This window comes from Dipodomys merriami, unplaced genomic scaffold (genome assembly GCF_024711535.1).
Source record: "Dipodomys merriami isolate MVZ:Mamm:240054 unplaced genomic scaffold, mDipMer1.0.p SCAF_5, whole genome shotgun sequence".
Lineage (NCBI taxonomy): Eukaryota > Metazoa > Chordata > Mammalia > Rodentia > Heteromyidae > Dipodomys > Dipodomys merriami.
Window position 1 is genome coordinate 20,242,937 of NW_027206068.1, and position 24,141 is coordinate 20,267,077.

General features: G+C 34.9%; 1 protein-coding gene across 5 annotated transcripts in view; it reads left to right on the plus strand.

The window, feature by feature from the left end:
• Positions 1-24,141, plus strand: part of Dgkb (diacylglycerol kinase beta) — a 617,161-nt gene that overhangs the window by 436,748 nt on the left and 156,272 nt on the right. For all 5 annotated transcript variants that reach the window (XM_069996159.1, XM_069996161.1, XM_069996163.1 and 2 more), the window contains one exon: positions 20,677-20,767. In XM_069996159.1, coding sequence (XP_069852260.1) covers positions 20,677-20,767 — 91 coding nt within the window. The remainder of the gene's footprint in view (positions 1-20,676; positions 20,768-24,141) is intronic.

Genomic DNA, 24,141 nt, shown 5'->3' on the forward strand with positions numbered 1-24,141 from the left:
AAATGTGTGTGTGTGTGTGTGTGTGTGTGTGTGTGTGTGTGTGTGTGTGTGTGTGTGTTCCAGTCTTGGGGCTTGAAATCAGGGCCTGGGCACTATCTTCAAGCTTTTGTAATCAAGGACTAGCACTCTACCACTTGAGCCAAAGCTCCACTTCCAGCTTTTTGGGTGGTCAATTAGAGATGAGAGTCTCACAAACTTTTCCTGCCCAAGCTGGCTTTGACAGCAATCCTCAGATCTCAGCCTCTTACATAGCTAGGATTACAAGTATGAGTCTCTAGTACCTGGATTCTGTTAAGGAGTATTATTGATGAAATTCTAATTACTGAACTGGAAATTTATTTTGGACAAAGAACTGAGTTGATAGTGTACATTTAAATTTAATTTCAAAAATCATTTGTCCTCTCTTTGTAATGTTTAATATATTATTAATCAACATAGATCTTAGCATTTCACAAATTGAAGCAAACAAAAGCTTGGTTGTTTTTTGGGTAATACTTCAAAGACAGAGTAACAGTATTTGAAAATATAGATTAGAGGATCTTTTGAACACAATTGGTAATGTTGTGCTAGTGTGATAAATGGCTTGAAAATAACACTGACTAAGGAACACAAAAGACTATTCTCCAACTTATGCCAAATTCTTGTCGTAATCAGCTAGCTTTGTTTACTATCTTCCATCAATGGTTCATGTTCAAAGTGCAGCCAACTAACTTGAACTTTTCCTCAGAAAGTTAAAAAAAGGAAAAATAATTCTGGAGGATATTATGCTGGTATTCAAGTGTCCAGTTTTGAAATGACTATATCATAGTCTATGGTGTCTGATTGAACAGAAATAGCCCCATGGTTCTATCTCCATCACAAAAGGTTCAGAAAATATAACCCCACCTTATTTCCAGAAGGAGGAAAGTGGAACTATACATCAAGTTGGAATAATCAAGGCAAGTGTTGTGAATGACTTGGACTAAAAGACTTAAGGATAAAAACAAGTGCACATGTTTGATGGATATATTTAATCCATTCTTTTAGACGAAAACTGTTCAAAAATTATAGCTACTGACACTGTTTTCTAAAGACTTATAGGAGTCCCTGGCAATGTAACAAATAACTTATATGTGTGAACCTACTAATTGCTCTAGAAAATCATTATCTGTAATTTTTCCTATTTTATGCATTTCTCACAATAGTACAGATATCACAGGTGGATGCTAAGTCACAAGCATGCAGTTGCTTGTTGTGCAAGTCATTTTGGCTGATGACTATTTTTATTAACATGCAACTTGTTCCCAGAAGTTTTGATGTACTCGGATTTCAAGAGATATGGCAACATTCTGAACCTTCTGAGCATTCCTTCACAATTCTCTTTTAAATAATTTTCTAGCCGGGCGCTGGTGGCTCACACCTGTAATCCTAGCTACTCAGGAGGCTGAGATCTGAAGATTGCAGTTCAAAGCCAGCCCGGGCAGGAGAGACCGTGAGACTCCTATCTCCAATGAACCACCAGAAAACCGGAAGTGGCGCTGTAGCTCAAGTGGTAGAGCACTCGCCTTGAGCTGAAGAGCTGAGGGACAGTGCCCAAGCCCAGAGTTCAAGCCCCACGACCAACAAAAAAAAAAAAAAAAAAAAAATTTCTATAAGTTTTAACTTAATAATGTATGTAATTATGAAAGTGTTTCTTTTTAGAAGAAATCTCTGAAAAAAAACCTTTCAATACAAATGTGATACTTAGATGTTATTAGCATTCTACTGAATCATTTGTTATTTAAAATACACATAACAATAACATTCATACCATATTATTATCTGCTGAACTGGGAACAGGCTAGATCTGGCCTCAAGTATAATTATTTGGATTATGAAACAAAGATTGGCCATTTCTTGGTCATTCTTTAAGGTAAATGAAAGAGAATAAAACAATAAAAAGTTGTGGGACTCACATGCAACAGATTATTTTCCTAATAGCAGATTATGTTCTTACAAGTATAATGTCAATGTGTTTGGAATACAGTGATATAAATTTACCTGAGTCAGTAATATAGGCTATCTTCTAACAGGTTATCTCTGCTTACCACATGTAAGCAGTTCTAATTCTGTGAATTTTATTTATCAATTTAGCTAATACCAAAATATGAATTCAGAGTTTGAGATGACTCCATGTTCTTGCTCATGACTGTTGCTCTACTAATTTAAGTTATACCTACAGCCAAGCATTTTTCTAGTTAATCAGAGATGGAGAACATTTTTGCCCAGGCTTCCCTTGAACCTGATCCTGCCTCAGTAGTTACAATAATAGGCATGAGCCACAGTATCAACTTTTTTGTGAGTTTTTTATTGTAAAAATGCTGTACAGAGAGGTTATAGTTGCATGAGCAAAATAATGAGTACATTTCCTATTGAGCATTGTTTACTCCTTCTTTCTTTTCCCCCTAACATCCCTTCCCTCCCAGCTCCACAACTACCCCCTACCCAGCTGAAGTTGTAAAGTTCATTTTCAACATAGTGTTTTGTATATTGTTACAGTGGGTTAGCTTGTATCCTTATTGAAGCATTTTGTTTTTTTCCTTCCCCTCCCTTAATTAAAGAAGTATATATATATATATATATATATATATATATATATATATATATATATATATATATATATATATATATATAAGATGCAGGGCACCAACATCAAATATAGTGAAAATAGGGGTTATACCATGGGGGAAGAACATAGAAAACAACAAAAAAATCACATGGTACATTATAAATACGTTAGAAACAATAGCAAGAAAGAAAAAAGATATTTGTGTCTCTATCTTGGGATTCATTTCACTTAACATCATCTTATATGGTCATATGTACATGGCTTTTGGTCTTTTCTGCTTGTCCTACACATGTACTAGTTATTGCAAATAAGGGAAACCATGGGACCTATGTTTCTTTGGACCTGGCTTACTTCACTTAATATATTTTTTTCCAAGTCTTTCCATTTCCTAACAAATGGGGCAATGTCATTCTTTCTGGTAGAGGCATAGAATTCCATTGTATGTGTGTATATATAATCTTTATCCATTCATCTACTGGAGGGGGTCGGTTCAACCTCTGTTAGTAGTGAGTAAAATTCCCTGAATACCTCTACAAGTTATTTCCACATTCTTACATTAAATAATAAAATTTGTTTTCTGTTTTCTTTTTTTTAATTGTGAAAACATCATACCGAGGGGTTACAATTACATGAGCAAGATAATGAGTACATTTCTTTTTTTTCTTTATTTTTATTTTTTATTTTTGTTATGAAGGTGATGTACAGAGGGGTTACAGTTACGTAAGTCAGGTAATGAGTACATTTGTTGTTGTCTTTAGTGCATGAGTACATTTCTTATCAAGCATTGTTGCCTCCTCCTTTGTTTCCCCTTCCCATCCCTTCCCATCACCCCCCTTCCCCGGGCCCTTCCTACCTCCTACACCCCCCCCACCCCCCCCCCCACCAAAGTTGTAAATTTCGTTTTTTGACATAAGGACTTGTACATCTCATTGTTGCAATGGGTCCACCTGTATCCCTATTCAAACGATTTGTTTTTGCCCTTCCCCTCCACAAATTATATAAACATCAAATACAGTGAAAACAGGGGTTCTACCGTGGGCGAGGGACATACAAAGCAATAAAGAAATCATCTTATAAATATGTTAGAAACAATTGCATGAAAGAAAAAACATTTGAGTCCTTATCTTGGGGTTCATTTCACCTAACATCAACTTATCTGACCTTTTCTGCTTGTCTCAGACATATACTAGTAATTGCAAATAAGGGAAACCATGGGACCTATGTTTCTTTGGGCCTGGCTTACTTCACTTAATATAATTTTTCCAAGTCTTTCCATTTCCCAATGGAAATGGGGCAATGTCATTCTTTCTGATGGAGGCATAGAATTCCATTCTGTATGTATATCACATTTTCTTGATCCATTCATCTACTGAGGGGCATCTGGGTCGGTTCCTTATCTTAGCTATGGTAAATAATGCTGCAATAAACATAGTTGTGCTGGTAGCTTTAGTATTGTCTTGTTTGTGATCATTTGGGTAAATGCCCAAAAATGGGATTGCTGTTTTATTTTTTATTATCATTAAGTAGTTGTATAAAGGTGTTTCCATTTTACAAAGCACTATATGAATATATTGCATCTTGACCAATGTCACCTCTTTCAACATTCTCATCCATCTCCCCCACCTACCCTTTCTCTCAGTCATTTTTCTTAATTTTGTAAGATATACATTGAATTCTTGACTGCATCTCCCTACTTCTCCTCTTTGTTTGTCTGCCCTTCTCCGCATAATCCATCCTCTGTCCCTTCCAAGTATCTGTTTCCTGGTGTTCATTTTGTTGAACTTTGACCTTGCCTTTCCAAGGAATTACACAAGAATAAATAAATACAGTAAGTAGTATGAAAGTGTATTGTCTGAAATATGGTAGATTCAAGGAAGAACTCAAATAATGCAATGTTTTCTCACTTGTTTTTTTTGCCAGTTCTGGGGCTCGAACTCAGGGCCTGGGCACTGTCCTTGAGCTTCTTTTGCTCAAGGCTAGTGTTCTCCCACTTGAGCCACAGCACCACTTTTGGCTTTTTCTGTTTATGTGGTGCTGAGGAATTGAACCCAGGGCTTCATGAATGCTAGGCAAGCACTCTACTACTAAGCCACATTTCCAACCCAGTTTTCTCACTTTTAAATGAAAGGAGTTGCCATGCTTTCTCACGTTACATGAAACCACAGAGGGAAAATTATATTCATTATCTTACATAATAAATAAATCACACAAGTTTGAATAACAAATAATCTACATTTACAGCTGTTGTCAGGATATATATCATCTAAGACCTTGGCAGTATCCCCTATTTGCTGATACAAATTTGGCTAGAACTTTTGACCTGAATTTACATAGTCCTAACTATTGTGAATAGATTTTGAGACTGTGAATCCTCTGAAATGTTATGCATAATGCTGTACCTGCACTGTCATGTGCATATTTCAGGAAAGAAATTCAAAACTCTCATCAACATTTTCCTGTAACCCTGATCCTCAACAAAGTAAGAACTACTCATGTAAGAATCTACCTCATGCAAACATAAAGTAGTCCATAGTCTAATTGGCTCTAGAAACTTGATTTCTTTTTAATGTGCCTTCCATTTTATGTTATACAAAAGTGAAAGAAAAGACTTTGGCATTTTCCTGGAATTTCTTCACTTAGGAAAAGAATGGAGGAAATAAGGCCAAGTGAAATTGAGGCTAGTATGGAATTTAGACTGGTTCAAGGTTTAATAGAACCTCAATTCAGCGTTACATATGATTTCGGGTGCTTACTTTTGTATTATTTGTAGATATCAAACAATTTGATCAGTAATACTTATGAGGATAGAGTCCATGCTTTGCTCCACCAGAGAGAAGGCAGCAACTGTTTTCCCATGTTTTCAGATTTAAATATCTTGGAACATGGGATTGACTTTGTACTGTAAGCCATGAACTTTCCCTTCTTCCTCAACCTCCACTCTGATTCCTATTATGGTTAGACATTAGTAATATTTATGCAACTGGTAAGTTTGAGAATGACTATGAAACAAATACGTAAAAATACAGTCTCATATTGACTGAACTTAAGAGGACAACATTCAAATCAAATTCCATGTCAGGTACAAATTCTGCCCAATTCAGACTTGCTTCCTTATTGACTGTAAGAAAGTAATTCTTTAGTACTCTCCTAATCTAATAGTAGTATTCTACCACAAGTCATTTTATTCTCATCATTATTTTTTAAATGCTAAACACTTACAAATGCAAGGCTTTGTGAAGGGGATAAAAATTACTCTGGCATGAAGAGCCCCTACCCTCAAGATGTTGACTGTCTATGGGTGAGATAAAACCATAAATGATCATAATATTTGAAAGTTATAAGCTTCAAAAAGTAATGTAGAGATTTGATATTTACAGCCAGTGTCATTATAACTACCAAATATATTCATTTATGTGACACATTTGCAGATGGTGACCTTCTATATGATAATCCTAGTACATTTCCTTAGAAAATTCTGTTTTTCTGAGGTCTGTTGCTCCATGACTTTTGATTCTTGAGATTTATGCTCTAGTGCAGTCTGGGCCTGAGCTTCATTAGCACCTGATTTACCATGAGTGCAGATGGTTATTGGAAATAAAAAGTCAGCCATTTCCTATGATTAAATCTCTCATGGGCGGCATCTCCCTTTTAGCTATTTCCTTACTACTGCACATGATTCATTTGCAAGCAGAGCAGTGATTATTATATGATTGTTAAATCTAAAGTGGAAAGGAAAGTAGAATATTAGAAAAAGTCTAGTAGCTTATTAATATATATTATGTGCTACAATGAAAATGATTTTACATAAGCATTAGTGAGATGATAGATTCACGGGTGATGAGGGAAAATTACTCGTATTGTGATGAATGAATATAACAAAAAGAATTCAGAATTTTTCTTTTCTTTCTTCCTTTTTTGGGTTCTGTTTGTCTTTTGTAAGCGATTATTTCTTATGTCAATAAACTCTCCTCCCAAAACAAAATGCTTTATTTGGATCACTTAACAATACTTATAGCTTATAGGATATAATATTCTCAGGAGCCTAATAAACAAAGGAAGGGAATTTCACCATTGTTATTTGCCATGTCTGCATTTCTAGAATTCATAAGAAAGCAAGAGTTTTCTTGACCACAGAAATATGCACAACTTTTCACCTAATTGGGAATAATGGATAGATTTCTCTTTCAGTAGATGCTCTTACTTGAATCATAGAGTGGAAGAAACTATATCATACTTTTCACTTGTTGCACACTATTGCTGTTATGATGAATTAATAAAGATAATGTTCTATCCATAAGAACGGGTTGCATTCTTTAGTTAGATTACTAATTTTTTTTACTATCCTATCATATTCTTGTAATTATCTTAATTGTTCAATTGAAAAGCAGACATAACCACAATTACCAAAGCTCAGTGCTCTCTAATTTTCTTTCATTATTAGATTTACTTAGGTTACTTTGCTTTGATTCTGAAAGACTTAAATATGAAAGAAGTTTTAATATTTAATTTCAAAATTCACATGCTGCTTCTGGGCTCTTTAACAAGTTTTTTCAGCCATCTCTGAAATGCTCATGGTGCATTCAAGAAAATAAATGACAAAAACAAAACAAAAAAAATAAACACCAGCTTATCTGTGTATATTTTCTTTGGTTTTTTTTTTTTTTCTTTTTTGGGTCCGCTCATGGGGCCAGAACTCTGGGCCTGGGTGCTGTCCCTCAGCTCTTCAGCTCAAGGCTAGCACTCTACCACTTGAGCCATAGCACCACTTCCAGCTTTTTTTTTTTCTGATTATATGGTGCTGAGGAATCGAATCCAGGGCCTCATGCATGCAAGCAAGCACTCTACCACTGAGCCACCTTCCCAGCCCTCTGTGTATATTTTCATGCAGGCCCTGATGTTAACTATTGCTCTAAAGTAAGTATTTGACCTCAATCTGCCAGCACGATCTCTTCTCCCAGGAAGCTAATACTCTATTCCAGGCTTGTGGATTCTCTGAGTTTGAAAAATAATCATTTTTTTCTATCACAAGACCTTTGAGCTTACAATCCCCTGTGACATTCTCATGTGCTTCCTTCCCAATCATTTCCACCTCCCATACTATGAGATCATCCTCACAATACTTGTGTATTTGAGTAATACCTCTTTCCCACTACATTATCAGGTAGAGACTGTAGCCAGACTATAGAAAAGTTGACTTTTGTATATGGTTTGTATTTCATTTGAATCCATACCTACATACTATGTCCCAGCAAGAGCTAGAGGATTTAAGTAGCAATAATTTATTTATCTATTATTTCTGTGACTTGGCTAGGTATTTCTTCACCTTCAGATAAGCTGTAGTGGACTGAGCCAAGTTTTGGGTCTTCCTCCCAAGTCACTTTCCTTCTTGAGCTATCTAATTTGGACATGTCATGATAGCACTTCAAAAGGAAGAATGTAGCATTTCACTCCAAATACTATTGCATTCATTAAAATAAATCACAAGGCTAAGATAGACTCGGGGCGCAGAAGGGAGAGATGTATCTGTAAGAGGCAGTCATGGTTTCAACCCATTTCATTGAAACAAACCTGCTGAAGAGGGACGGGTGGGTGGTCATTAGGCACCTCCTGTGGCATGCAATAATATTATAAAGATGATTGTCATTAAATTATAAAGACTACTTTTGGAGCAGACTGATTTAATTGCTTTATATGTTACACATTTGGGGAGGGGTTCTACTGCATGGATAGTGTTCTCTAAAACTGAGAAGAGCTCATTAATTAGGAGTGATAATACGCATCTCTCCTTAGTATCAGCAATATGAAGGCAAAAATGTTATCTCCTTTAGTTATTTGTGAATTTCTAGAACCACAGTTCATGTCTCCCCACCAACCAAAAAATAAAATCCACAAAATTCTTCATGATTTATTGGTGAATATTTGACACTAAAGAGACTCTTAAGAGATATTCTTTTCTAAATGTGTTGTTACAAAATGACAATTAAAAAATTCTCTCTAATCTCTGAAACCTGTCCAGAAGAGAACATATCCTTAAATGAGTAACTTTCCTAAATAAATTATCATAAATATATAATAATACTCAATGTAATGACTTAAACACAATATCTAGGTTCAGAGTTCAGTACAATTTTTTAGATATTTTGTCCTGACCAAATAAAAAATGCAGATGAAGCCACATGCCAGTGTCTCATGCCTATAATTCTAGCTAGTCAGGAGGCTGAGTTTTGAGGATTGCAGTTCAACTCAGCCTGGGCAGGAACACCTATGAAAGTCTTATCTTCAATTAACAATGAAAAATCTAGAAGTGAAGTCTAGCTCAATTGGGGGAGAGAAAGCCTTGAGTGGAAAAAGCTAAGGCATGGCCCCTTGGCCTTGAGTTCAAGCCCTAGTACCAATACAAGAAAGAGAGAAAGAGAAAAATAAGGAGAGAGAGAGAGAGAGAGAGAGAGAGAGAGAGAGAGAGAGAGAGAGAGAGAGAGAGAGAGAGAAAGAGAAAGAGAGAGAGAGAGAGAGAAGGCAGGCAGGCAGGCGGGCAGGGAGGGAGGGAGGGAGGAAAGAAAGAAAAAAAGGAAGGAAGGAAGGAAGAAAGAATGGAAGGAGAAAGATTTTTTAAATCCTGGAAATCAATGCAATATGTGCCTATTGTTTTAATGCAGGAAAAATTGGTGGCTTGGTGATTTATTGATAGTTATGCATATTGGAAATAGTCTTGTCCAATTAAAATTCATCTCCATTTATTATCTGCTTACATGGGCATAGTTTCAAACATGAAAAAATAGTATATGGGTTAGGCATCTTTTTAAAAATAAAACAATAGCAAACACTGAAGAGAAAAGGATAGGAAATATTACCTTCACAATTATCTTACTATCTTGCATGCATTTGAATGTGCTGACACAATAATTAATCCACAAGTGATAACAGCAACATCTGTCAATTAGTTCACGTAGAAGTCACTCTGAATACTTTATATAAATTATAGCATGGTGACTGGATACAAAAACAGATCATGATATTTTAGGGAGCTATCTGGGTCCCTCAGGATGTAAATCAGTGACAGAAATGTAATCTAAATAATAATGGATTTGCTGATTCATATGTTACACTCTAATTCTTCAATTTGATTTAAAATATCAATATTTTCAATATAACTCAAGTAGCAGTCTGATTCTTACCCCCTTAGCATTTTGCAAAATAATTAATGTTTGTATAACCACTACTCTATAGCTTTGGGAAAAGGGAGAACTGTCCATATTTTTAGTTCCAGTGTGAGAGGAACTTTATGGAGAACAGCATTTTCAAGATGCAAAGTGACACTTTATGCTGCAGAATTGAGAAAAAGATTGCTGATGTGTGAAGAAAAACAAAAGGTAAAACACTTAACTAATTTTCAGAGAATAAAAACAAGTTTTATTAGAGGTTTTTTAAGTTGTGAAGCTGTGGTAGTCTTCACGGAATATAGGTAAGGGAAATAATGTGTGAAAGAGCTACAGAAGTGTGATTTTTTCCCCTCTTGGCTTTTGCAAGTTTTACAAAATATAACATCCAAAACATGGTTAAGAGAGATAGATTAGTAATATAATAAAGTATAATATGCTCTAATGATATATATTACTCAACTTAAACTTGTCTACAGCATCAAGAATGATAATATTTACTGCTCTTCCAGTAATAAAATGGGTTTATACACATGGTGCATATGTGTATAGATTTTATACACACAAACATTCATACATGTGTATAATTTTTCCTCTTCGTTCTCATATTGAACTCCCATGTCAAAACTAGTTTTCCTAATAATTATGGAATCATTCGTATTTACATATGCTATTAAACAAGTGTTGTTTAATTTCATTAAGTAGGACCACCCTTCAAATAATTGTTGGGTACACAAAGTTGCAAATCAATTTATATTGTAGTTGTAAAGAATTGTTTGTGACTCTTCACAAAAAAATCTAAGCCATCTTTCCTGTATGAGTACTGAAACATCTAAATTTAATTAATTTCCTTGAAACTCAGTAGGTGATCCTTACTTATATATCTGCTGATCTGTATTAAAAGTGAAAAAAACCTTTATGTTCTTATATCTGATAATTGGCAATGAATGCAGTTGAAAAATGAATAGGACAGGGAGATTGAAGAAAAAGAAAGAACCAAGGAAATCTAAGAAAGTCAATTGGTAAATAATGGAATGAGACAGATACATCAAACAATTACTTTAATATCTGGCTCAACATACCCGGTTACTATTGCCCATCTAGTCCCTGCTGCTTATGAAAACGACTTGGCTTTCCAACAGGATCTTATTGATGGTATAGTACCTAAACCTTGGTGACGTGATAGTACCTCATTCAGAGACTCACTCTTACCTCGTAAATGCAGAAAGTTAATTTTATCATGGTACCTACAAGTGATCAGCTCCTATTCATTTGTTCTATTTTACCAGATAAAAATTATGCCACATATAATAAAAAAAGTGATAATAACTCAAATGTACAACCATAGCTTACTACAGCCCATTTGTGTTGTTATGTCCCATAGAAAAGCAAAGTGACTTCAAGATTGTTTGATGACTACAAATTTAGGGCTAAAGCGCTCTAGTCTTTAGAAAGCCTGTTTAGTATCTTTCTTAATTTCATGTTGTTGCATACATTTATGAACATGATTATCTTTAAATAAAATATCATTTTTATATGAGAGGTACAAATACTTATTATATTTTGCTATCTATTTTGGCTAGATTCTATTTTTGCTACTTAATTTTTATTTATTAATTTACTTTATTTTATTATAGAGGGGATATACAGAAGGGTTACATTTACATGCATTAGAAAATAGGTACATTTTATCATCTACTCCCTCATTCTCTCCCATTTCCCCTTTCCATCTCCACCCACAAGTTGTATAGTTCCCTTTCAAGAATAAGATAATGTTATTTACTACTTATTTTACTCAGATTTTTTATTTAAATTAAATATCCATGCAGGTAATCTCTGAAAACATGTCTTATATTGTTAATTCAAATTTCACAGACTGACACTTAGAAGCAAGTGAGAGGTGTAAACTTACTAGCAGTTTGCTCTTCTATACAGATTTTGTTTACCGCAATAAAAAAAATAGATACAAAATGAGGACACTTCAAATAGGGACATGTATGGTTTGTTTCCTAGGTTATTTCAAGCATATATATGTGGAAATATTTTTAGGACATTGAGAGGAACAGCAAAGCAGATGCACGAAGTGTACTTTGGTATTTACATATTCAGAAGATGAAGATAAGTAATTTGCTGAACAGAAATTCTCCACGTAATAACTACTGAATTTTGCATTTAGAAAAATAGCATTGTATGACAAATATATCACTTGCTTTCAGATTTTTGCAAAGTATCTCACTGATAATATTATACATGTAAAATTTGCTTCCAAGCTATGTTATGTGTTGTCAGTGTGCTTTTGACTAAAAGGAAAAAAGCATACAGAAGCAATAACTAGTCTCTTGGTGTAGCACACATACACAGAAGTCCAGAACTAGACTGGTTCATTGTGGGTGATTCAGGATTTCATTCATACAGGAATCTAAGTCAACTTCCCTGGATTTTCCTTACCTTCTCTTCCAGGGGACAAGATGGCTTCTCATCTCCAATTATATCTTTCCTTGATAACACACAACTTTCAACAACACACAACACAAACTTTCATGTTTGTCTTTTCAGGGAGGAAGTCTGTCCTGGAAGACAAATTTATGAGACTCTCTTCTCACAATTAAATCTCCATGGAAGCCAAGATGTGGCTCAAGTGGTAGAGTACCAGGCTTGAAAGAAAAAGTTAAGGAAAAGTGTGAGGCACTAAGTTCAAGTTGTGGCTACCAGCACACACAAGTGCACGCATGCACACACGCACACATGCACACACACATGATAGATAACAGCAAAGATGTTATTGAAAGATGACCTAGTATTTCCTCTAGAACTTAGGGTAAAACTTTAGGGATTAACTTAACCCTTATTCTGTTTAATAAAAAGATATTTTAGAAAAAAACCCTCTAGTTTCTTAAGTTTTCTAACTTCCCATTAAATGTTGACAAAATCATCTGTATGCCTCACTGGGCTCATTGGAGGCAGTGCCATGGTTAGTAGTAATAACAATGATTACTATCATAAATTTAGCTCTGCCAAATTGGTGGTTCATCCTGTAAAACCACCTACTGACAAGATAAAAATTGGGAGGTTACAACTCAAGGTGAGTCAGAGCAAAAAGTTACTGAGACTCCATCTCAACAAATGAACCAACCAACCAGAAATCTTGCTATATACTTGTGATCTCAGCTACATGGGAAGGGTAGGGAGGAGCATTATGGTTCCAGATCAACTGGCAAAAAATGGGACCCTATCTGAAGAAAAAGAAACCTAAAAGTAATAAATAATAAGAATAAGAATAAGAATAAAAGACAAGGTACAGCTCTAGTAATATCTATGCCCCCAAATTAGTTTAGTCTCTTATGAATGAGGAAACATTTATTTCAAGGAGTAATGATGTAATGGTCATTGAAATATATTCAGTGTAAACATGAGGGATGATTGTTCAAACATTGTACACAGTTAATTTCACAATTAAACTATGTTACACGTCTCACTTCTCTGAGAGGTTTTGTGTTTTGAACCCTCTTTGGCAAGAACTCTGCAATGTGGTAACTCTGTGGCTTTTACAAGTTTCCGTTTTCTCTTTCTTTCTGTTAAAAAGCTAGAAAAAAGGAATATTTATGTAGCAGATAACTGATTAATATTATTAATGGAAAACTTTTAGATATAAAAACATTTTCACATAACCAGTATACACAAACACACAATGTGTGTATGTATATTTAAGAGAATCCTTGAAATATTTGAAAGAAACCTACTAAAATATCTGATCCAGTGTGCAAGTATTTTATATGCATATATAGTTTCTTTAGTCATGGAAAAGTAATTTGGGTTAAAAATTGTATTTTTAGAACATTGATCTTTATGTTTTCTTTTTTATTCAAACTAAGATGGATTATTGCATGAGTCTATCTGAAGTTTCTATGGCTTGTTTCATGGTCTCCCTGGGACTTCACAAACATATCTTATGAACAAGCATTAGAGACAAGCATCACTGTTGAAAAAGTATATATTTCTACCTGTTGTATAGAAAGAAGAAAAATGTTTGCTCTCATTGGTATGAATATTAAAAATTTCCAACTGTATAGAACACTGTATTATACCAATGTTTCTTTCTTGTAAAGTAATACTATCAGCCTTATTCTTTTTACCATGAGAGACACATAAATTGATCCAAGCTACACCACCAAAGAACAAAAGTGCAAACCAAACCAGAGAATTTAGATAAAATGGAATCCTTACATAACTTATTAAGACACATGAGATGGAGCCACTTTTACCACTGATAAATTCCTAAACATGGTGATTGTGGTCAAAGTATAGTCTTAGGTTTTTATAAGCTGAACATACTTTTACAAACTAGCCAGCATTATTTTAATAAATTATAATAAAAGTCCCCACTCCATTACCTTAAACTTTACTTTTGGGGGGTACAGGGATTTGAACTCAGGACCGTGCACTTGTCAGGCAAGTACCCTACAATTTGAGCCACATTGCCAGCTCCTTTTGCTTTTGCTATTTTCACATAGGGTCTTTTATTTGTTTTTTGCCCAAGCCAGCTGAGACCATGATCCTCCAATTCATGCTTTGTAGTGACCGTCTACTCGACCAGCGAGGAAAAACGACCACCACACCAGGAGTCTTCTCAGATCACGCTTTATTGGAGAGCCTTTTAGTTGTAGGAGAGCTTGGGCCGAGAGAGCGTGCACCCGAAACACAGCCGCTTATATAGGAGAATCGGAACGCGGGTCTTTCTATTGTTGGTCGCCTGCCTTTCACCGTCACCAGGTGTCATGGGATTGGCTGGGGACTCTACCTGGCTCGCGCACGAGCACAGCCCAGGCATCCCGCCAAACACCGTCTGGGGTGGTTACCTCAAAGCTGCAAGGGAGTGGGCGGAGTCTCGCCTCGGCTCCCTACAATGCTTCCCACATAGCTGGAATGACAAGTGTTCACAATTGTGCCCAGCTTCTTATTGGTTGAAATGGATTCTCACAAACTTTTATCTAGGCTGTTCTAGAACCACAGCTAGGATTACAGACCAGTTTCAATGCATCCAGCTTTTCTATTTCATATTTTGAACAATTTTTTTGTTCAACTATTAGCTGGTGAGCTTACAGTAGCCAGTCAATAATTATAATAAAAATACAGAAGCTTTTACTTGAGTTTGGATCAGTACTTAACTGCTGTTGTTGTTGTTGTGTTGTTGTGGTGGTGGTTGTTGTTTCAGCCACAGATGTAGAGTCCCTATAAATGGCATGCAGTTTGCTAAGAAATTTCAAGAAGTAATGAGCCAGGCATCAGTGGCTCAAGCCTGTGATATTAGCCACTGTGGGGGCTGAGATATGTGAATTGAGACGCAAAGCCAACCAGATGGGGAAAGTGTGTGAGACGTTTATCTATAGTTAACTACCAAAAACTGAAAAAGGAAGCTTTGACTTAAGTGGCAGTGCAGCAGCCTTGAGCCAAAAAACTCAGGGATATTACCCAAAATCTGAATTCAAACCTCAGTAATGGAAAGGCGGGGAGAAAGGAAGAAAGGGAGGGAAAGAGGAAGGGAGGGAGAAAAACAAAAAAATACCCTTTTAGAAATACCCTTAATAGCTGGGCGTGGGTGGCTCACGCCCGTAATCCTAGCTACTCAGGAGGCTGAGATTTGAGGATCACGGTTCAAAGCCAGCTCGGGCAGGAAAGTCCATGAGACTCTTATCTCCAATAAGCCACTAAAAAACCAGAAGTGGTGCTGTGGCTCAAGAGAGAAAGCGCTCATCTTGAGCTGAAGAGCGCAGGGACCCAAGTGCAGAGTTCAAGCCCCACGACAGAAAAAAAAAAAAAAAAAAAAAAAAAAAAAAAACCCTTAATGAAAAATTTCTACTTTCATTTGAAAAGAAAAGCTCAAAAAGGATTGATTTTCATTTGTTTATCAGGATATTCATACACAGTAGATGTAGAATCATGTAATTGAGAAGCCTTGAAAGGTATACATGCATTTGTTGAATTTGTTGTATTCTTTTATATTCAGCAGTATGATGGCTACTTGGGAGAAGAGAAGGAGGACTGTAGTTTGAGTCCAGCCTGAGAAAAAAGCTTGCAAGACATCTCAACCAATAAGAAACTGGGTGCTGTCATGGTGAATGCTGTCATTGATTGCAACACACACAAAGCATAAATAGGATTGATATCCAGGCCAGCTGGACATAAACTCTAGACCCTACTTGAAAAATAATGAAAGCAAAAGTTCTGGAGGCATGGCTGGGTTGATAGAGTGCCTGCTAAGCAAATACAAACCTCTAAGATCAAAACCTAGAACTGAAAAAAAAAACACCTAAAACAAAAACAAACAACAACAACAACAAAAAAAACTCTGCTAGTAAAATCATACACCAGAGAATCTATAGGAAAGCTTTCTGTGGACTTATGATTTCTTATGAGATATAAAGTAGTTTTTTCATCCTTTCCCCTTCCTGATGTATCTTGTTAGAAATGAGCTTCATATCTAATTAGGTTCTTTTGTGTTCTTTTTGGGAAAATGCACTCAGACTTCAAGTTTTGTTTGTTTGCTTTGTTTTATGTTTGCAGCATTCACTTACTTAGCACAAGAAAGATAAAACCAAAGTCAAAACAAAACCATAGCACAAAAGCCCCAACTAAGTTGGAAAGAGTCTAAGGAAAGTATATAGCTAGAAATTAAACTACTTAAATAAAAGATAAAAACTGCCGCAACTAAGTATTAACAATATTGTAATGACAAGATGATTTTGCTTGAACAAAATCTCAAATACTTCATACTTCTCTGTGGCTATGGCAGAAAAGCAGAATTATTGTTAAATAGGAATGGGGAATCTAATTTCTTCAACTTCATCTGAACATCTGGTCACCCAGCACTCTGAATAGTCTACAGGAAACTGTACATTTACAATGAAACTCATTAGCATAATACTTAATATATTAATTAGAATAATTGCATGAATACCTTTCTGTGTGAAGTTCATAGGACATTTGTCACCTGGAGTTAGAAATCTGTCTAAAGTTGCAATAACTTTTTGATTTACAGTTTGAGAATATTTTATCCTCAAATCCCTAGGCTGTATTTTTTCCTGAAAAATTTGAGTTTGAATTATTTGCAACATTTCAGAATGTGACCATAAAAAATAGATACCATGCATGCATCAATGTGCCTTTTTCTACAACCTAAAAGACAACCTAAAAATAAAATTTAACAGTCTTTAATTTGTCATGTGGAATCTGATTCTATGTGTTCTTTATTACCTCCATATATTTATCTAAGTGAAATATAAAATGGTTGTGGTAATGGAAAATTTAAAGTAGCTTTTGTACATGGACAGTAATGCTAACTAATCTGGTGAATTAAGGCTGGATGTAAATTCTCAGATCCTCTGTTTCTTGTGATATCATTGTTAAAGGCGGCATACCTTGGTGAGATGATGCAAACTTCATGTTACCCTAATTAAGCTATGACAAACTTTAGTAGAATGGGAAATAATATGTCATAATCACTGAAATGTAACTCAAAGCCCCATATATTTATTTAGTTTTTCAACTTCAATTCAACATACATTAGATCCCCAAACCTGTGAAAATAGAAAAACAAATATTTTGTCCGCTTGTAATTATGCCCTGGGATTCTCATGTATGCATTCAGAGATAAGCCAGGCACAGCATCAATCAGTATAATCTAGTATCTGGAGAGCTCCTGTGGATCTGATTCATGTATTCTTGAACACAGCCTCTGTTGTGCATTTCACTTGCATCTTGTCTTAAGTCTCCAATCATTACAGTTAGCCTATCTCAATAGCCATATTCCTGCCTAAAACTCCAGCTCACTTTTCTCACTTTCAACATGCCAGCTCACTTTTCTCCCTTTTATTAGACATACTTTCTCATAAAACAGAACTGATCCTGAACCTGTGCTGCTGAGGAATTTCTCAGCCTCTTCTTGATTTATGTGATCAAATCCCAAGCATGTTTTGGAATAAACTCCACAACATTTATTCATCCATACTCAGCAAATCCTTACATCATTCTACATTGCTAAAAATACCCAGAATGTGTCTCTCCTTTTTTTCTCTGCCCTCTGTTACTCATCCATGAAAATGCCACCTTCTCATTTAAACCTTGGATACTTGAAACAAAATTAGTTGTTACAGTATAGTGTGTAACCACAATGCTTCACACATATCCCTTGTTGGTAATTAGCTTTTATTATTATTTTATGTGTCTACAATCTTAAAACATCCTTCCTTTTAGAAGTCAAAAATAATTGTATTTTTATTTGTATAATTTAGGGTATAACACAGTAGCATGTGGAAGTGAATGCTCTCATTAAACATTTGTTAAATGAGTAAAAAATCCCAGAAGTTTTAGAGAAAAAAAAAAAGACAAAAATGTTCTGTTGGCTGGCTATAGAAAAATAATTTCAAACAGTCAGAACACATGTCTTAGGATCATATTATACAGATCAGTATTTTATTTTATTTTATTTGTGCCAGTCCTGAGGCCTGAACTCAAGACCTTTCACTGTCCCTGACCTATCCCTTTGCTCCAGGCTAGTGTTATACAAGCTCCAGTTCCGGCTTTCTTAATTGGTAACCAAAGGTGTGTCTTGCAGACTTTCCTGCTTCTTCAGGCTTTGAACTACAATCCTCATCTCAGCCTCCTGAGTAGCTAGGATTATAAATGTCAGCTCTTGTATAATGATGTCATTATTACAGAATGATAACTCAGTAGGAAAACATTTTTAGTTTCACAAGCTTTCAGCCAGTGTATAAACTTGTAATGGTGTATTTGTTATACAGGTAAATAATTACATAATTAATATTTTTTTCCTGTACACAGGTTCTCAGATCTACTCCATCAACACTTACATATGCTCCTTCTAACCAGTTATCATTATTTCTATCTATTCACATACATGAAATCAAGCTATAAAAATACTAAAAAGATTCTAAGGAAAAGAATAAGTTTTTTTTTCTTTTGTCTTCTATTTTTAATCTTGTAGGTCATGAGGCTTGAACTCAGGGTTTGGGCATTGTCCTTGAGCTCTTTTGCATAAGGCTTGTGCTCTACTACTTTGAGCAACAGCACCACTTCTGGTTTTCTGATGGTTAAATGGAGAAAAGAGTCTCATGGACATTCCTGCCAGGAATGGCTTTGAACCTCAGTCCTCAGATCTCAGCCTCCTACGTAGCCAGGATTATAGGCATGAGCCACCAGCAGCTGGCTAAAATAAGTACTTATGATACCACAATCCTTTGAAACATAAAACTTATATTGATCTTCAGATTACTGGCCTGAATTATGCCTTCTACAAGAAAGACTTGTAAATATTTTATAAGCAAATAAAACATATAAGTCTAAAAGTTAATTGAATATGTCTACATACATAATACTACTTTTATATATGTTTATAAATTAAAACAGCATTAATAAAAAGCACTGTATTGGGCTCATGTCATTTCACAAACCAATAATATTATTTTATTAAGTAGTAACACCTTTTCAAAATGTCTTTTAATTGCTAAAATGTGTAACACCCTAGATATGACAGACTGATAACAATATCTGTAAGTCAAATAATAAATACACATGAAAAACATTCTAATACTATAATAAAAGTTTCTGACTATCTATGAAAATATTTTGTACAGCTCTATCTACATTTTCTTTTAATTAGTGGCATGATACCTTATTAGAATTGTATATGATTTAAAACTGTATTTTACATAAATTGAATTTTTAATCCATTAATGGATTATTTAAAATCTATTCAGCTTCAATAAAGCTATATTAAATGATCATAAATTGAATTAGTTAGTATGAAGAGACAAATATGTGATCATGTTTTATAGGAGAAAAATGTACACCAAACTTTAAGCTTAAATACTGAAGTCTCTGGGTACATTGGCTCACCCTTTTAAATCCAAGCTACTCCGAAGGCTGAAGATCATGGTTTGAAGCCAGCTGGGAAAAAAGTCAGTGAGACTCATTTTAAATGAACTGCCAATAATATGGAACTGGTACTGTGGCTCAAGTGGTAGGTTGTTTAACTTGAGCAAAAAAGCTCAGGGACAAGGCTCCTGACTTGTGCTCAAGCCCTAAGACTGACACTCTCTCTCTCTCTCTCTCTCTCTCTCTCTCTCTCTCTCTCTCTCTCTCTCTCTCTCTCTCTCTCTCTCTCTCTCTCTTTCACACACACACACACACACACAAATACAATTAAAACTGAATCCTTTTAAATTTTTCTTTGTAAATTTTGTTTATATTGATATTATTACAGCTTACCTTGTTCTTTCTTGCTGTGTGCTAATTTCCTAAAATCATTTATAAGAAGTCACTATATTTAAAATAACTTTAAAATAATTTTAAATATAGTGACTTCCTTCTTATATTCTTAAATTATGGCAGTTTTAACTTATTAAATATTAGCTTTATAGATGACCACTTTTCCTTTTTAATATGCCATCCAATCATATGCTGTGTACAAACATTCAGCATATTTAAGCCTTTTGTCTTTTTTCCCATGAAGAGCTCAGAATATGGTTTTTCTTAAATCTTTTTTAGGATTAGTGTAGCTAGTTCTATAATCAAATTGTTTAAGACACAAGAATCATATGTACAAAAACCATTTTAAAAACTGAGATCAACTAAGAAATTGAGAAGTCAAAGATACACTTGAATCCACCAAACAAACATATCCCTAAAATTTCCTTGGAGAGTACATGCAAACTCATCCTAGAATTTATCTAGAGACTACCATATGCTTTGATGCCACCATTTGAACTTTGGAAATTATGTGATCATCCAACTATATTTTGGGTGTTTCATGTCTTCAGACATGTTACTTCTTCAAGACAGAGTTAAGACATTTTTAATAAAATATCCCTCTGTTACCGATAATCGTTTGAGCTGCTCCTTTCTTTCCTTTTTCAGAATGAAGAACAAGTTTTGGTACTTTGAATTTGGCACATCTGAAACATTCTCAGCAACCTGCAAGAAGCTACATGAATCAGTAGAAATAGAAGTAAGAAAATGAGTCTGCTTTTACAATTGTATGATGTGGTTGTTATGTTGATGGTACCGTCTGTGTAATGACATACACACAAACTCTAAAACATCATTTCTAACAGTCACAGAGCATGTAGAGCTGTCTGAAACACAATTATAAAGTTAAGTGGGGGTATGAGTTATTTAACATAAAAGAAAAGCATACACGGAAGATGTCAGACAAAAGAAAATATTGGATAAATCCAAAAAGAGTTTCAAGATACACATTAACAAAAAACCTTCTTAAGGTCTCATATCTCATAACCTTTAAAACACAGCTCACTAAAACTATACTTATTTAACTTATAAAAGTTAAAGTATACACTTTCTAATTCCATTCCCTTTCATTAACTAGCTTTTCTCAGTTCCCAAGGTTGCCATTTCACAGGTACATATATAGGAAGTGAAAATTGCCAACAAAGCAAGCAAAGGTAATAAATAAAGACATTTAAAAAAGACTTGATGCAGACAGGCCTACAAAAATTTTGGACATATAGAATTAAAGGGGCTGGCATAATGAAATATTTCAATGATTAAAACAATGTAAAAGTTACATGTTTACTAAATTGAAAAACAAAAATCAAAGGAACCAAATTATGAAGCATGGGTAGCTAACAATTTACTGATATGATCAAGAAATATTGACATGAATGGATAGTGATATAAATTATAAAATATATGCTTTGACACTTTTCTTTGTAAAAGTAAGTGTACAAATTGTATGGAAAAGTCATTAGTGGTAGGGCTGGGAAGGTGGCTCAGTGGTGGAGCGCTTGCCTTGCATGCATGAGGCCCTGGGTTCGATTCCTCAGCACCGCATAAGCAGAAAAAGCCAGAAGAGGCACTGTGGCTCAAGTGGTAGAGTGCTAGCCTTGAGCTGAAGAGCTGAGGGACAGCGCCCAGGCCCAGAGTTCAGGCCCCACGACTGGCAAAAAAAAAAAAGTCGTTAGTGGAAGATATTAAGGTAATAATTTGGTAAGCAAAGCAGTTATGGTTGACATAGGTTTATAATAGCTTTGTAAGGCTCCTGATATCCTATGTTTTAATTTATTGTTATTAATCATAATGCTCAGATTGATATTAGTCAATGTAATCATTTTGTGCTTTTAACTTATTGTGATAGGAAATGAACACTAGAAGTAGACTGGATGATTATGGAATGGGGAGATCTTCCATAAATGAATTAGATCATTACATAGGAAAGAAATATGATCACAGAAGGTGAAACATGGGAGTTCAGCATGAACATTCTATGACTTTTGTTCATGATGATATATCTATGCATGTATATTACATATTGATATAATCATGAATAACATCTCATATTAATTATAATATATTTAAATAATATGCAATATAGGAATGAATATAGTTATATCTCTTACATATTTTTAAACATTTACTTAAAGCTGGGCACCGGTGGCTCACGCCTGTAATCCTAGCTACTCAAGAGGCTGAGATCTAAGGATCATGGTTCAAAGCCAGCCTGGGCAAGAAAGTCTGTGAAATTCTTCTCTCCAATAAACCACCAGAAAACTGGAAGTAGTGCTGTAGCTAAAATGGTAGAGTGCTAGCCTTGAGCTGAAAAGCTGAGGGACAGTACTCAGGCCCAGAGTTCAAGCCCTATGAATGACAAAAAAAATATATATATATATATTGTCATATATAGTTATTTAACTACAGTTTTAACCTTCAAAATTATTGTTTTGGTGAGTGTACGTGTGTGTGTATGTACATGTGTGTGTGTGTGTGTGTGTGTGTGTGTGTGTGTGTGTGTGTGTATGTGGTTGGTGTATATGTATATACTGGGACTGGGACTGGAACTGGAACTCAGGGCCTGGTATGGTTCCTTAGCTTTTTCACCGAATGTTGATGCTTTACCACTTGAGCCACAACTCCACTGTTGCCTTTTTGGTGGTTATTGGAGATAAAAGCCTTGTAGACTTTCCTTCCCCAGCTAACTTTGGCTTAGAACTCTTTTTCTCAGGTATTGGTGGCTAAAAGTATAGGCATGAGTCAGAAAGCATCACCTGGCTCAAAATAAAACTACTTTGTACAGATTTGGGGCATTTCTTATTCTCAGAAACCTATGCTCAAAGAACATCTGTAAAAGAAGCCAAAATTTAAAATATATGGAGAGATATAACGTGGGGTGACTATAGCTAGAAATGTTAAATGCCCTTGCAGCTTCCCTTCTGTTAGTCTATCCGTAAATACAGGCTGAAAACCATCAGTACAAATTAAAAAACAAATCTTTAGGAAAGTATGATACTATGTAGAAAGAGTATTTTATGAATGAAAACATATAGAAAACATTGGGTAGTGTTTGTGGGATTTTTAGCTTCCTTAAAGGTGATAAAATGAGTTGTTTTGTTCTACACAGCTTTACATTTGATAAAACGACCACTTAGGATGTTCTCAAGAAAACTGAATGAGAACTAAGTTCTTTTGAGTCATATTTCTACATATTTTCAACATCTGGCTTTCTGGTTCTTCATTGCTGGTTTGTTCTAGGAACAAGAACAATAGCAGTTGTAAAGGAGTCAGCCTTGTGCACTCTCCTCATTATATTATTGAATATCTTGAAGTATATGTATGTGTGTGTGTGTGTGTGTGTGCGTGTGTGCGTGCGTATGCGTGTGTGCATGCACGCACATGAACACAAGTCTGGCAATGCAAATCCCTCTCTGCTCACATTTTAATGAATCTAGTCTATCATAGTAGTAGAATATGCCTTTCTACCCTCAAGGTTACTTTATAATTAAATATAACAAAAACAGTAATTCGGAAATTTGATTCTGCTTGCTATTGCTTCCTATGTGGCCTAACGTCATACCAACTAGGTTTGAAAAATATATAATAGGGAATAAACCATGTTAGTAACAGCAGAACCTCGAGCAATGAATGTGTGTTTTATTGGTGGCTTCCTTTAAAACCAGCCACTTTCTGTTTATCTTTTTATTTCATACTCCTCATTTCTATAGGGATCTCTTTCCAAAGGGAGCACGTGTTTGGGATGAAATAAACATCATGGGATAGTAGCTCACAACAATATTAGCAAAGATTTTCCTATTAACTTTACTTCATGAGTGATACTAAGCAGTGTGAATGCACTAATAATCATCTTCATCAAAATACTGTGAATGAGAGAGATACTGTTAAATTTCCATTGTGATTTAAACCTTTTCTTTAATGGGATAAGAGGAGAAAAAAGAGTTATATTTTTGCCAAAATGTTTAAATGTAAAGAAACACATCAACTAGAAATTTATATAAAATATAAATATGTGTAGAAAGAAAGATAACAATTTACAACAAATCATTTAAAACTATATATACAAAGAAAAATGAT